The sequence below is a fragment of the Elaeis guineensis genome, chromosome 3 (genome assembly GCF_000442705.2).
Source record: "Elaeis guineensis isolate ETL-2024a chromosome 3, EG11, whole genome shotgun sequence".
NCBI classification, from domain to species: domain Eukaryota; kingdom Viridiplantae; phylum Streptophyta; class Magnoliopsida; order Arecales; family Arecaceae; genus Elaeis; species Elaeis guineensis.
This window is the reverse complement of record NC_025995.2, coordinates 127479693-127493711: the sequence shown is the minus strand read 5'-3', so window position 1 is coordinate 127493711 and position 14019 is coordinate 127479693. Positions and strand designations below refer to the sequence as shown.

Below are 14019 nucleotides of genomic sequence, written 5' to 3'. Positions count from 1 at the left end.
TAAAATATAGTCATAATTTTTGTAAAAAAATATCATAAATTTTTTAAAAAATATTTTTATTATATAAAATTTTTAAATAAAAAAATTAATTTATTAATATTAAATATGTATTGAGAAATGATTGCTACACCGGATTTTCTAATCGGCTATCGTGCACAAAAAATTCGGACACTGGATCTGCCTGTCGGTCCAATAGGCCCAGCCGGCCCAATTGTACCACAAGAAGAGCAGCGAAATAAAAGTCGAAGATCATATCATGACCGCCAAAACAATATCCAACGGTCAGAATTCTTCATCAGTAAGAAGCTATGACAACGCTGTACACGTGAAAGACCAACGTACTAATCTCCGCCTTGGTAACGTTCCTTCCTCTCCTTTATAACGGACCGGATCGTCTGCCCCTTCGTCTCCGACCTAGCCCCGCTCCCTAGTTCTCCTTATTTTTTTTTTCCTTTTCCTTCTCGTGTAATTAAATTTTAGACTAAAAAAGGTGTAAAAAAATATAGATTTAATCTTCCATCCCGGTGTTCTCCATCTTTGTAGAGGATTTCGATCGTCTTCGATTCTTTTTTCGACTGAAGAGGACTGGATTAGATCTCGAGCACCGTATGATTGATTAGTGGCGGCGTTTGGGCTAGGGTTAGGGTTTCTGGGTGGCGGGAGTCTGTTTCTTTGTTGTTGTATTCTCCTTCACTTTGATTTGGGCCGAAGGAATTCTTTGGGGTCGAGTGTTTTGCTTTTAATTCTTGGATCAGCGACAGGAATGGAGAAGAAAAAGGTGGCCGTTCCTCTCGTCTGCCATGGGCATTCGCGGCCGGTGGTGGATTTGTTCTACAGCCCCGTTACTCCGGATGGATTCTTTCTCATCAGCGCAAGCAAAGGTTAGAATTTCTTCTATTGCCCTCCAAATATGGTATCTTTTCTGTTCACAGATGAATCCTATAGGACCAGTCTTTTGCCAGTGTATACTTAGATTTTTTTTCCTCACAAATAGGAAGGTACTACTTAAAGCGTCTGATCAAGTGTTTCGTATTTTTTTTCCCTTTGTGTTTTATGAGCAAACTTAAGTTTTCGAGGGAATATATGTTTGGTTGGGGAGTTGGACCCTCGAATGGGGATGCGAATGAGTGACTTCGATTAGTCTCATTCCCATTCCAGGAATGGGAATGCCCTAATCCCCAAAACCCAATCCCTACTCTCCCTAGTATTGAAATCCCATTCCGATTCCGATTCTGGTCACAAACCAAATGCATCAGGATACGGCCATTCCGATTCCGATTCCGATTCCTGGGTAGATGGATAGTGGTCTTTAATGTGATACATAGGCTGTGAGTAGACATGATTTTGAGAAGTGGGATGCTTGATGAACAATATATGGACGTTGCTTATGGTTCATACATATGTAGACCCGGGTTATTGGTGGGTAGTGTTTATTTTTCTGCCAAAATCAAATAACCAATCTTTGACCAACAAAAATGGACTCCTTATTCGTGGATTTCTAGAAACATGAATCTATTTTGTTACGTAAGAATATGTTGAAAAGGACATGTCAAACAGCTAAAAGAATGTTACTTTTCATTGACATGGTCATTGACTTAAGGGAACTAAAAGCTTTATGCTTAGCAGCAGGGAACTTCTATATGTGGTTCTGCACCTGATTGGGAATCTTTAAAAGAAATGCATTTTGCAACAGCTTCCTAAATGATTCCTATTCTGAGAGGTGGCACTTCACTGATGGCCTCTTTTAAAGGCCATCCATCTTTTAGACGTGTCGTTGCAAGTGACATGCTCCAAATACCAAAATACAAAAACCAAATTAGATTAAATGTATTCACCGTAAATAGCTCCATAATGTGTTTCTTTATGTGAAAATTTATCTCAAGTCATTAACAATTAATTGATCTGTTGAGTGCTTATTCTTTCGTATGTTATATTTACCTTGATGATCTTTGTTGAATTATATGTGTTGCAAATGTCCACTAATTTATTACTTAGGTGAACCAACCATTGAGATCCCAGGCATAAAATGTGAGGTTCTAATGAAAGCTGTCATGATTCTATCTTGGATTTACTGTCTGTCCATGTTCTATATTCAAGGGACTTAGATTGCATTTTTTTTTTTTTTTTGTTACAAGAAATGCTTATTCTGTTGCTTTGCATGTGTTGGAGTACAGTTCAGTAGATTGTTTCTACTTAAGGTGTTTATTTTTTTATTTTTAAATTTATTCTCATCTCTGATTAAAGCAAGCATTTGTCCTTCTCATTTCCTCCTGTCATATTTTCAACAGCTAGTAATTGGTGAATATAAATATACATCTAGACATGATTGAACGATAGGGTGTTCAAAACTGGGTTAGATTTTTTTCAAATGCATTGAAGTGATTAGTTGGACATGTTAGGTTACTTGAATAATAAAAGTAATTTTTAACTTTTCAGATGCCAGTCCCATGCTGAGAAATGGAGAGACAGGAGACTGGATTGGAACTTTTGAAGGGCATAAAGGTGCAGTCTGGAGTTGCTGCCTTGATACCAATGCCTTACGTGCGGCATCTGGTTCAGCTGATTTCACAGCGTATGCCATCTTACTTATTTTAGTGACTACTGTTAAAACTGATGAAAGAAACAAGCAGTTCAGTATGTAAATTGAATTGTGTTTTATTTTTATTTTTAATTTTACTTTTTTAAAAAACAATGATGATGTCTATGGATGCTTGTCCGGTAATGATGCATCTATACAAAAAAAATTGCCCACTGAATCTGCAAGTTCTATGCCTTTTTTTTTTTTACATGGCAATAGTTTGGTCTAGTTGATTCATGCTTCTTGCCTAAGTGCTTGCAACTTTATGTTGCTTTACTAGTTTAATGTCTAATTCCATCCATGAAATATTCTTGGTTCTATTTCTATTTTTGCATCAAGGGGTCCTGGACAGAATTTTTGTTTAATTTATTATTTAGTTTGAGAGCGATGCAATGATGTTTCTGGTTGAGCTTCTTGCTTCTGAACAATCAGCTATATGACAAGACAGCTCTGAAATAGGATCTGTTTGGTTTGTTGGAATTGATGTATCATTGTGAAAACTGCATCTTTTGAAAGCTATGAGGATGTTCAAACTCTCAATATGCAGCATTGCTACCATAGGCTGCATTTGGTTGTCAAATATGTTAAACCAGAGTAAATGGGTCAACTTATTCTCAAAACTCTTTATTGGGAGTCAACAACTCTACCTTATAGCTGGAATAGTTTGACTCGAGCTTATTCCCACAAAGTAATTCTTTGTAACATTTTATATGACTACTTGAGGCTTGGAATGAAGTTGCTTGCATACAGTATTTGTGGGTCTAAGCGGTTACATTCCACTCTAACCTCATAGGGAGTGTGGCCTTAGGACCTAGATAATACTATTCAACTGCTTTCTTAGGCAGGCACTGCATTATCCTGTCAAGTGTTTAAGTTATACTCATGATCCTATTTGTTCTCACTTTATGAAGTGCCAGCTATTATGCTCTCTGTGTAAGCTTGCTTCTATAGTGTATCATTTTTTTGGGGTAACATGAACTCATAAAGCTTCAGTATATGGAGTTGTGGCCTGATTGGAATCTAAAAAACACAAACTATTTTTTTTGGTGATAACATCATTAAGTGATAATAGATAGTGGTTTGGAAGTATCAGAAGCTACTTGGGTGATCAGCATTCTGATATCAACATGTTTCTTTGACTGGTTATGGAGCAGTGAAGGCTCTTTAGAATAGAGGGATGATGGATCGGCTTTAAAAAAATTGAAAGGAGCAAATTAGATTGGGAGCACACTAGATAGGGATGATGGATCGGCTTAAAGAAAATTGAAAGGAGCAAATTAGATTGGGAGAGAGCACTTCTAGTGCTCTCAAAAGCTCCATTTTTGTTGGGATTACAATGCCAAGGAAAGCAAGCATAATGGGTAATATGATTGTTAGATCATGAAAGTTATAGAAACAATTTAAATGCAATAACTTTTTACTTGTTTGAAAAATTTGTCAACTATTGTGAACTTTTGCCATAATTGCATGAATCGTCTTTTTCCCCTTCTTAGATATTTGTCCAGTAATGATGACTAGAAATTTAAGAGATGAATCTTTCAGACAACATGTTTTGAAGCTTAATGTACTGCTCTAAATGCCATTTATTGACATTCCATAACAAAAGAGTTGTGGGTATTCATGGGCATCTTCTATCATTGAAATATGATTTCATTTTGATGTGCATTTAGGCTATTACTGATGAGAATGATAGCAGTGTTGCGAGGATCAGGATCAAGTCATAAAACATAAGGGGTTAAATTGTATGGGATCTTTGATAAGACTCTTGATGATTTTTTTTGGACAATTTAGAAATTGCTATAAATGAAAGCAGATGACCAACTCTAATTTTCAGTTTTTCACCATCATAAGGCCATTCATAGATGTCTAATGATGTAAACATTATGCCTAATTATTTTAAAATTTTATATGCTGCCATACAAGTCCATGCTATTGACCAATACAAACATGAGGAGAGAGGTTGATGGAACAAATACAAATGGCAAACAATATAGTTATCACAGCGGTATCATTGGGATTAATATGTCGCACCACCTTTGCACTTTTGCATTTGAAGAAATAGACAAGATTTCTTGCTTGCCATTTTCTTGAACCTTATGATCATCATGATTTTATATTCTTAGAAGAGCAAGTAAAGGATAACTAGATGTTCTCAGTAAAGTGAAGTACACCACTCCATATTAGTGATGAGGGTGTTGTACCAAATACATGTTTGACACATATGGGCAATACTTTAAATTAGTTTGGACTCTGCTGCTACCTTACCAGTATGGTATGGTACACCTCATGAACAAATGGTACACTGTTTGAGTTGGCACAACATTCATATTGTGTCGGTGCAAGGAGGTGTTGAGCAGCCATGCTGTATCGGTAATGTATGGATCAATATTATATGCCCTTTACTGCATGCTACAGCTTGGCACTTAAAAATGTTGGGTACATAAATGATATTGTGCATGCTAGTTAATTTTTATCCATGACAGGAACTCATTTCACCTGTTTTGGAATGTGCTTTTTTAGCGTTGCCTGGTATTGTACAATTTCATGACAGCACGTGACTGGTGTGGCTATTAGCATATAGCACTTTTGCCCTGGTCCAAGGATGAGTTCCAAATTAATAATCTAAAATTTGAAACGTAGGATCCTGACATTATTGCATGACGATTGTGGGCCTTATATTGCTATTCGTGCTAATTCCATGAGAAAGTATGAGTTGGCATTAAAGCGTTATAGTATGCCATAGAAATGTTCAGCAATTGTTGGTTTGTGGACAATTAACTTAAGCATGATTTAAGGTTATTGAGTTTATTTATCTATTTGGTAGAGGAGGTGGATGTAGATGCGTGGGTGGAAGAGCAAGCAACCTTATCTTGCCTTTTTCTTTACATACAAATCACCGCCTTCTTTTCCAGGAGGATTTTTTGATTAATGGCCAGTAGCCTGGGCAAAAATCTGTTTGATGTGACCTGCATGGATTTTGGTCCAATATTTAGATATAAAATCTGACTCATTATATGGGTACCTTCTGGTTGACAGGTTATAATATTCAGCATATCCAGTATTCATAGTTATCCAAAGTAGAGTGATATTTGTATCTACATTAGATCAATTCTTCTTTAGAAAAAGCAATATGAATCATGCCATTCAATTCGGAGACACCTGAATATTCTGTTTTTAGTTATAATACTCAGGTAGATCGGGTGATTTTGCTAGTATTAGTGGCACCAGGAAAGCTGTGGGCACAAACTTTCCTCATAAAAAAGTTGTCTTGCAATAAAAGAAAGTTTTGGGAGCTGAATCCGGGTTCTTTTATGTCTTTTCTTTTGGAAATTCCCTAAAAGTTGAGCAGCCACTCATGTAGGCTGCATGGAGGCATGGAGCACCAGATGTTATAATATTATCATGTTTTTCTACTTAGAATCAGTTTATTTCTTTTAATATCTTTAAAATAAGAGTTGCACTTTAGTTGGTCGTATTATAAACAAGAACTCATGCTTGTGATGCTTCTTGTATAATGTATGAGCACGTGTGATTACTATGTCCAGAAAGATGGTAAAAAAGGAAGGTGAAACATGTAGAAGTATATCATGAAATGGAGCAACAGCTTAAAGCCCAATAACTGTGTGTGATGAGGAGGATCAATTAACATGTTGCCAATGCAGGTGAGTCTTCTAACCATTCTAATTTGTCAGAGATTGAAAATTCAACAGAGTGAAAACCCGGGAGCAAGCAGTATCTTTTTGTGCTCCAGTCATTCGTGGCTTTTAATTTTTGTGTTGGAAGTGAGAGCTTGGTGTAGGGGCATTTAAACCCTTCAAAAAGCTGCATAGTTTGGAAAAGTTAATTATTTTCCAGTCTTCGTTTATTAATTTTGTTGATAAATCCTAATGCAATGCAGTTTCTATCATCTATATTTCCATTCTTTGGAGAGAACATCGTTATTTGACCATGTTAAGATTCCCATTATTATGACATATGTTTGAGGGTCCATTTGGTTGGGGTTAATCTGGTATGGAAAAATAAATTCTATATTAGATTACCATGTTTGGTGTAAAAAATGGAAGAGAGAAATGGTAGAAAAAAAAATTGGTGGGTCCCATATTTATTTTTTGGAGAGAGAAGGTTAAATAAACATCATAGGGGGTTGGTATTTGATAAATTTCTGAGTGGTGATAATCCATATTTGACAAAAATATCTTCTAATGAAGTATATAAGTAATCATTGAATTTATTTTGATATCTTTCTAAACTCATTCAATAAAAAGCTTTTGCAAAAAAATTAAGATATGAATGGCATTATACAAAGGGCTATGTGATTATAGTCATTATATAAAAACTAATTGAAGATGACAATACTATTCTAGTATTAAAAAATTATTTTATGTTGATTGGTATATTTGTAAATTTGGTCATAATCCTATATAAGATTGCCTCAAACCAAATGTAATAATTTTTTTTCCACTGTCATTTTGCAGAGTAATTTTTCTACCAACCAAACGTAGTAAAAATTGTTTTCCTCCACAATTATTTTTCGAGATAAATGATTTTTAGGAGTCGTCAGATCATCCTGTAATCTGACATATCCCAACCAAATGGACCCCAAGTGTTATGTTAGGATGTAAAGAAGGAAGTGACTTTATATGCTGCTAAGTAAGAACTTGGAGACCCTTGTAGGACAAGGCTGTGCCACTAATCTTTTGACAGCATGTTCACTTGGAAAAATTTTGAAGGATTTTATGATATGCATGCATTAGTTAGAAAGAGAATATATATGGGCTCTCACACCATTCTTGATTTCATTAAATTGATTTATAGAGTGAGCCTTCACTAAGTTTATAGATGTATCATCTCTTGTAAAAGGCATCAAATCCAACTGAAAGGTGCTTGAGAAACATAGCAGCCAAATGTTTCTCATAATTAAGCAACTTTACTTCAAATGGCAAACGCACATTGCCATCTATAATTTAGTTTCCTTGTTGCAATCTTGTTTTTTTTTTGCCAACTTGAGGAAATTCAAACATGAGCTACATTAGGTTGCCAAAAAGAATAGAAGAATCCAATTGATTGTTGTGATTTTGCTGGGAATTCATTCGAAGTATGCCATTTATTTACTTTTATTATTTTGTAGTTCAGGAAGTAACCCCTTGTGATTTATGAGTTTTCCTTTTGTTTTTTGCTATATCAAGTACAACTGTGAGTGATTTCATGCAAATTTTACTGTTATTCATCTGCATCCCTTGATTGCTCACTGTCAGAACTACTTTTCATTTTTCTAACCCTTTATAAGCTTCTTCAACATGTGGTTGGGGGCCTTATGTGGACGAGTGAAATTTGAGATCATGAATCTGTCTGTGTTGATGTATTGGTTTCGTATCAGGTCCTATTGGTAGATAAGCTTATGTTTCCAAGCCATCCCCATTGGTGATTGTGTATTCTGATTTTTCTTGTAGCATGAACTGCATGCCTTGTACGCAAATTAAGGCCTGATATTCTGGCATGGTTGGTCCAATGCTATTTGGATGCCTCGACCAAGCAATTCCTTTGCCTTCTGTGCGTGTCATAACTAGGAAGGCCTGACACAGTAGTCAGGTGATTTTGTTAAGTATCCGTTTTGGGGTGGTAGTGGTAGTGGTAGTAGGAATTTAATCTCGAGAATTTCCTGTCTATTAGATTTTATTTGGAGGAGCCCAGGTGAAATCAAGACACTTTGAATACTGTTGTTAGGGGTAGAGTTTAATCTCGAGAAGTAGCAATTTTTGGGGGAAGCAGTGGTTGTGCGATTTAGTGCTTCTCTGGTGTTTGATCATGTGTTTTTCTGATTTGAATAGCCATTAATGTAGGAACATGGGGCAGCTGCGGGGAGTCATCAAAACTGTGTTGATTAGGATTCTTTTTTATTGTAGGTAAGAAGATTTTAACCATCAAGGTCTCTGACATTAACTACTTAGGAATGTCCTATGTGTAATAATATGCTTTTGATAAAATCACTACAGATTAGCTGTCAGAATAATATCCATAAATGTATGGTTTTTTGCTACATGTATATCATATTTTAAGAGTCGATATTTAATTAGAAATGCAGATAGACCCTCGATAATCAGGAGATTAGCAATACTATATTGTATTTTGATATTTACGATAGTTGAATAAACACATGGATGGTTGGTTGTGTTTTTTATGCTAGTAATTTGGAAGGTCGTACCTTCCCTGCATAATGTTGATAGAACTATTATGTTATTTAATCAGTTGGATATAGTATGTTTTTGTGTTTATTGAAAATTAACTAATAAGATTCTTTCACCTTTTTGTGCAGGAAAATATGGGATGCATTAACCGGAGATGAATTGCATTCCTTTGAGCACAAGCACATTGTTCGTGCATGTGCCTTTTCCGAGGTAAATGAGGCCTTTTTTGCCAATTGATTCGTACGATTCAATTTTGGATCTTAAAAATTCTCCTATTTGTTGTATTTGATGTTATTTAGTGGCATTCTATTGGTTTTCATGATTCCTCCACCAGTTGTTTGGTAGATATTTTGTGGTACCTACTTTTGTTTTTATGGTGGTAGTAGTTGGTGTTATTATTATTATTATTATATTTTTGGGTGGGGGTGGTGGGTGTGTGATTCTGTTATGGAGAAAGAAGATTTTTTTCAACTTGCTCAATTCGAATCTCTCAAAAGAAATTCAGACGATGATTGAAGATTGCGAAAATAGGGCTTCCATCCCCTTTTTCTTTTATTGATTCTCCTGAATACTCGTCGTAGCCAAAGTGATCCACATTGAGTCCTCATAATAGCTAGAGTGGTCCATATCGAGTTTGATAATCCTCCTGGAATAGAGGGCTTTGAAAGTCGACTTTTATCTTTTGTATGAAGTAGTTTATTGTTAGATTCCCCAATTCACTGTCTTATATTATGAATTATGCTGCCGGTTGTGATGCTTATGATGCTTTGTCAGAACTGCTTATCTTGATATTACTGCTTTTAATTGTTATTGTATTTTGTGGTTGATGTTCAATCTAAGCTGCTGTATTTGCAAGTGAGTTTTTATTTGTTGCGATGAGTGCGATCTACAGTGATACACACATGCAGTTATGCTGCAATTCAACACCTACTGGTGAATATTGATTAAAAATTTGGACACTTTGTGGCTGTACCATGAAGACAACAGTTCAGGTTTGCCTTTGTAAGCAGCTGGTTTGAATTTCTTTGTTAGATGGGGACTGGAAGCACTATTCATAGAGATTCATTGCTGATTTTGGTTTGTGTCTGGCTGTGGAATTATCACCACTATACTATACTTGTGTCGTGGTAGTTTTGACCCTTTGGAACTTTTCCTGAGGGGACTTCATGTTTGTGTGTGCTGGGGCATCTCAATCATCTGGCATTAGTTTGTTTTCCCTGACTCATTAAGCACTACCTGCAGGATACACACCTATTGCTCACTGGAGGAGTTGAGAAAATGTTGCGGATATTTGATTTGAATCATCCAGATGCATCTCCAAGAGAAGTTGATAAGTCACCTGGTTCCATCAGAACTGTTGCTTGGCTTCATAGTGACCAGACAATATTGAGCTCTTGCACTGATATCGGGGGTGTGAGGTGTGTTTATTTCTTCCTCAGATATTTTAATCTAATACTTTTTCCATTATTGTTGACCTACTTTTCTCTTCACACGTTTGTTGTGGTCAGTTGCACTGTATATTTGTTTACAGAGTTTGTTAATGTAGAATTGATGGTGGCATGCTGTTTTAGAAGATCAGGAATTATTTAGTATAATCGCATTCCCAGTAGCAAACATCGAACATACATGAAGATGCTGAAGTACTCTATTCATTTTTGCTAGTGTGGTTGTTTTCATTATTTCTTGGACTTGTGTCATAGTGTGGTCTTGACCATTAAATAAACTCATTGGTATGAAATCTTCTTTTGCCCTTTCCCCTTTATCATGTTACTCAACTATTGCACAGGTTATGGGATGTAAGAAGTGGGAAGATTGTCCAAACTCTTGAGACCAAGTCACCTGTTACGAGTGCTGAAGTTAGCCAAGATGGCAGGTATATCACTACTGCTGATGGTTCAACTGTCAAGTTTTGGGATGCAAACCAGTAAGCTTTCCGAGCACATCTCTCTCTCTCTCTCTCGCTGGCTTGTTTTCGCACAGATATTCTCTTCTTAGTTAAAATGATTCCTTGATTGTTGGTCATCAGTTTTGGACTCGTTAAAAGCTACAATATGCCATGTACTGTGGAATCAGCTTCACTCGAGCCAAAAATTGGCAACAGATTCATTGCTGGAGGTGAAGATATGTGGATTCATGTTTTTGATTTTCATACCGGTGAACAGATCGGTAAGTCTGAAATATCATTTAGACTTGAATTACTTGATTGTGGATGATTTCATTTGATGATTTGTTTGGTTCACTGGATCTTGATAGCACTTTATGCCAATGCAATAATATGGATGTTCTTTTGCCTGGGTTCAGCTTGCAATAAAGGTCATCATGGACCTGTCCATTGTGTAAGGTTCTCTCCCATAGGTGAATCATATGCTTCAGGTTCAGAAGACGGGACCATAAGGATATGGCAGATGAGTCCCGCCACTGCTGATGAGCATGAGGGAGTTGGGGCGAATGGTCCTGGTGGAAAAGTGAAGGTTGGTGCAAATGAAGTTGCTCGGAAAATTGAGGGTTTTCACATCACCAACAAGGATGGACCCAGTGAGGGGTAGGATGCTGCTCTAGTAGATTCCTGAACGATGCTGTTTCAACTGGGTATGAGAAGGGCTTATTCCTTGTTGCTCAATTCTCACCTTTTCTATTATGCCTGCTTACAGCCATCCATGTTTCATGTGCTTTGTTGGATTATCCTTTATAAAGAAACTTAAAAACCTTGTGCTGTATAATTTTGATGTTTTGATCTTCATGGAGTTGTATTAATGTGGTGGTACCATATAAATGGCTGTCTTTCTTTGCTTTGTCAAGAAGCTTACATGTATTACCAGAGGTTAAAAAGGGGGAAATCTAAGGAGTTTTCATTTGTCCATGTGGATCCTAGAGACTAGCACCATCCGATGTTGCAAGTGTTTTTATTTTAATTGATTGGTTGATCGACCAGTTGATCAATTGATGCAAGCAAGGCTTTTGGTGGGAAGTGCATCATCTGTTGAAAATGAATCTAAGAAGTTTTGGTCCGAGTTCCTTGAATGTAGAACTGAATCTGGTCCTTTTTTAAGTGTCAGGAACATGCCATAACAGACTAAAATTAGTGGATTGACATGTTTATTTGTCATATTTCATCAACAGGTGGAGCATTTTGAGCCCGCGCTAATTGATGATTCGTAGCCAGGTACACATTGGCAGAGAGATGTATCAAAAGATAATTCATCTAGTTTTATGAGTTCAAAATGCCAACCATGATAATGAGAAGAATTGTGCAAGGTGGTACGTTTAAGTTTGATTGACCGGCAGGAAACGAGACCCCACTACTGGGAAATTTTTTTTTTAAATTCTTTTCTTTTCTTTTTTTTTATTTTTTTTGGGGCGAAGATAAGTTATAAATCTCATCTATCCAAGGATTGTTAGTTGGTGTTCAGTGTCGGGTGTTCTCACTCATGAGCAAGAGTGATTTGGATGAAAATGATGAGATCACCGTATATGATTGCATCCCTATAATCTTAGATAGTAGTGATTTTAGATCATTTTTATTTCTCAAATCAATATCTAATTTGGTGATGAAAAATTTATCTTCAAAGATGGGTATCAAAGATCACTTTAACACAATAATTTTGGGATAAAATTTAGGGATAATCTTAACCCTTGATCCAGCAGTTGAACATGTTAGGAAAGTATTATTCTGTAAAGAACATTTGTTGGGATTTGATTTCTTCTGTTCGACTGAGTCCGTATTATTTTCTTGAACATTTATATCCATGCAAAAAAACCTATAATATATATATATAGTATTATTATGTAAAGAACATTTGTTGGGATTTGATTTCTTCTGTTTGACTGAGTCCGTATTATTTTCTTGAACATTTATATCCATGCAAGAAAATCTATAATATATATATATATATATATATATATATAATCTTATAGATTTGTTTGTATCTATGAGATGTAAAGAATTTTTTTTATTTTTGTATAGGATCTGTGCTGTAAAGATTTTTTTCTGTACATCTATCTATTTTATAAAATGTTTGATCTGAACTTTTCAATCACAAATTTCTTTGAGTTGCATCCGCTCGCTAGATGTTGGCATAAAGCATAATACAATGGAGAACAATGTCACAAAAAGAGGAAGAGTAATGATGCCTTAATTCAATCCATGCACACATCATATCTCTTTTTCTTTGTATGGGAGGCCAATACATCTCCACTGCCTTTTGTATATAATCACGTGTATATAAGCTTCATTTAATAATAAAAGCTGGGTGGCATCATGTCTTCTTTATATAAATAAATAAATAAATAAATAAATAAATAAATATATATTTATTTATTTATTATAAAAATATAATTTGTTAAAAATCATGAATGCATTAAAAACGAAGAGCTATGTTCCTATATAGTGAGCTCTAGAATAATTGGCGAAAAGTAGAAACTTGTAATAGAGATTTGGAAGTTGGTTGTCATAGTAGTTTTAAATTTATATACAAAAAAAATAATAGAATAATAAAAATATGGTGCAAATGGCTGATGTTGTGTGGATTTAACTAAGATTCAATTTGTCCAAACTCGGCGTCAAAGGGAATATTTTTTATCTATGCATTGTCAACCCATATGGGTTGAGCTTAATTTTTCTTTTTGTCCATTGATGTAGGGCTAAAACACTTGATATTAAGGCCAAAAAAGATGCTCTCATTTACATTTTATTATATTTGAGATACATCATATCCAGAATCAAAAAATAGCCTAATTTTCTAGAGATAGTGGCTACTGAAAATAGAATCAATGACAAAATAATTGGACAGATATAAGAATCGATATAGTTGCTTATATTTTTAATTTATAAAAATTAAAAATATATAAAAAATACTTTCGATATATATAGAGATATTTTTGGTATTATATGATTAGTGAGGTTTTTGTGACATATCAAATAATTTACTCGTAAATATTTGAAAATTTTTAATCATTAAAATATAAAATACTAAATATTACGATCATAGGCCATTGTGTATCAGATTGTTTTAGGATGGAAATCATGATTCTATTTAGATCATCAAATGTTATATTAAAATTAAAGGAATATGCCGATCTAGCACGTCCTTGCATCTAACGCTCATCCGTTGTCTGATCATGCGTCACATACCTTCCAACCAATATTTGCTCGATCAAACGGTCGTGATCTCAGTTAATGCTGCTCCCCGAAACTTGGTGGGTGATCATCGTAGACTTGCGAATCAGCGCTTTTAGGTCCGAAAGGTATGCAATAGA

The 14019-nt window shown here is 35.3% G+C and overlaps 1 protein-coding gene across 1 annotated transcript; it reads left to right on the top strand.

The window, feature by feature from the left end:
• The first annotated feature begins 392 nt into the window (after positions 1-392).
• On the top strand, positions 393-11623 carry LOC105040210 (uncharacterized). The gene is made up of 7 exons (XM_010916638.4): positions 393-881; positions 2437-2572; positions 8892-8973; positions 10006-10181; positions 10550-10687; positions 10790-10929; positions 11065-11623. Exons 1-7 carry the CDS (start codon positions 764-766, stop codon positions 11307-11309), a joined length of 1035 nt encoding a protein of 344 aa, XP_010914940.1. The 5' UTR covers positions 393-763; the 3' UTR covers positions 11310-11623.
• The last annotated feature ends 2396 nt before the right edge of the window (positions 11624-14019 follow it).

What these genes read in the sequence shown, in the direction of transcription:
- LOC105040210 (XM_010916638.4), top strand. Translation starts at nt 764, where the DNA reads ATGGAGAAGAAAAAGGTGGCCGTTCCTCTCGTCTGCCATGGGCATTCG. An exon ending in GTGCATGTGCCTTTTCCGAG is followed by an intron (nt 8,974 to 10,005) that starts GTAAATGAGGCC and finishes CACTACCTGCAG; the next exon opens with GATACACACCTATTGCTCAC. An exon ending in ACTGATATCGGGGGTGTGAG is followed by an intron (nt 10,182 to 10,549) that starts GTGTGTTTATTT and finishes ACTATTGCACAG; the next exon opens with GTTATGGGATGTAAGAAGTG.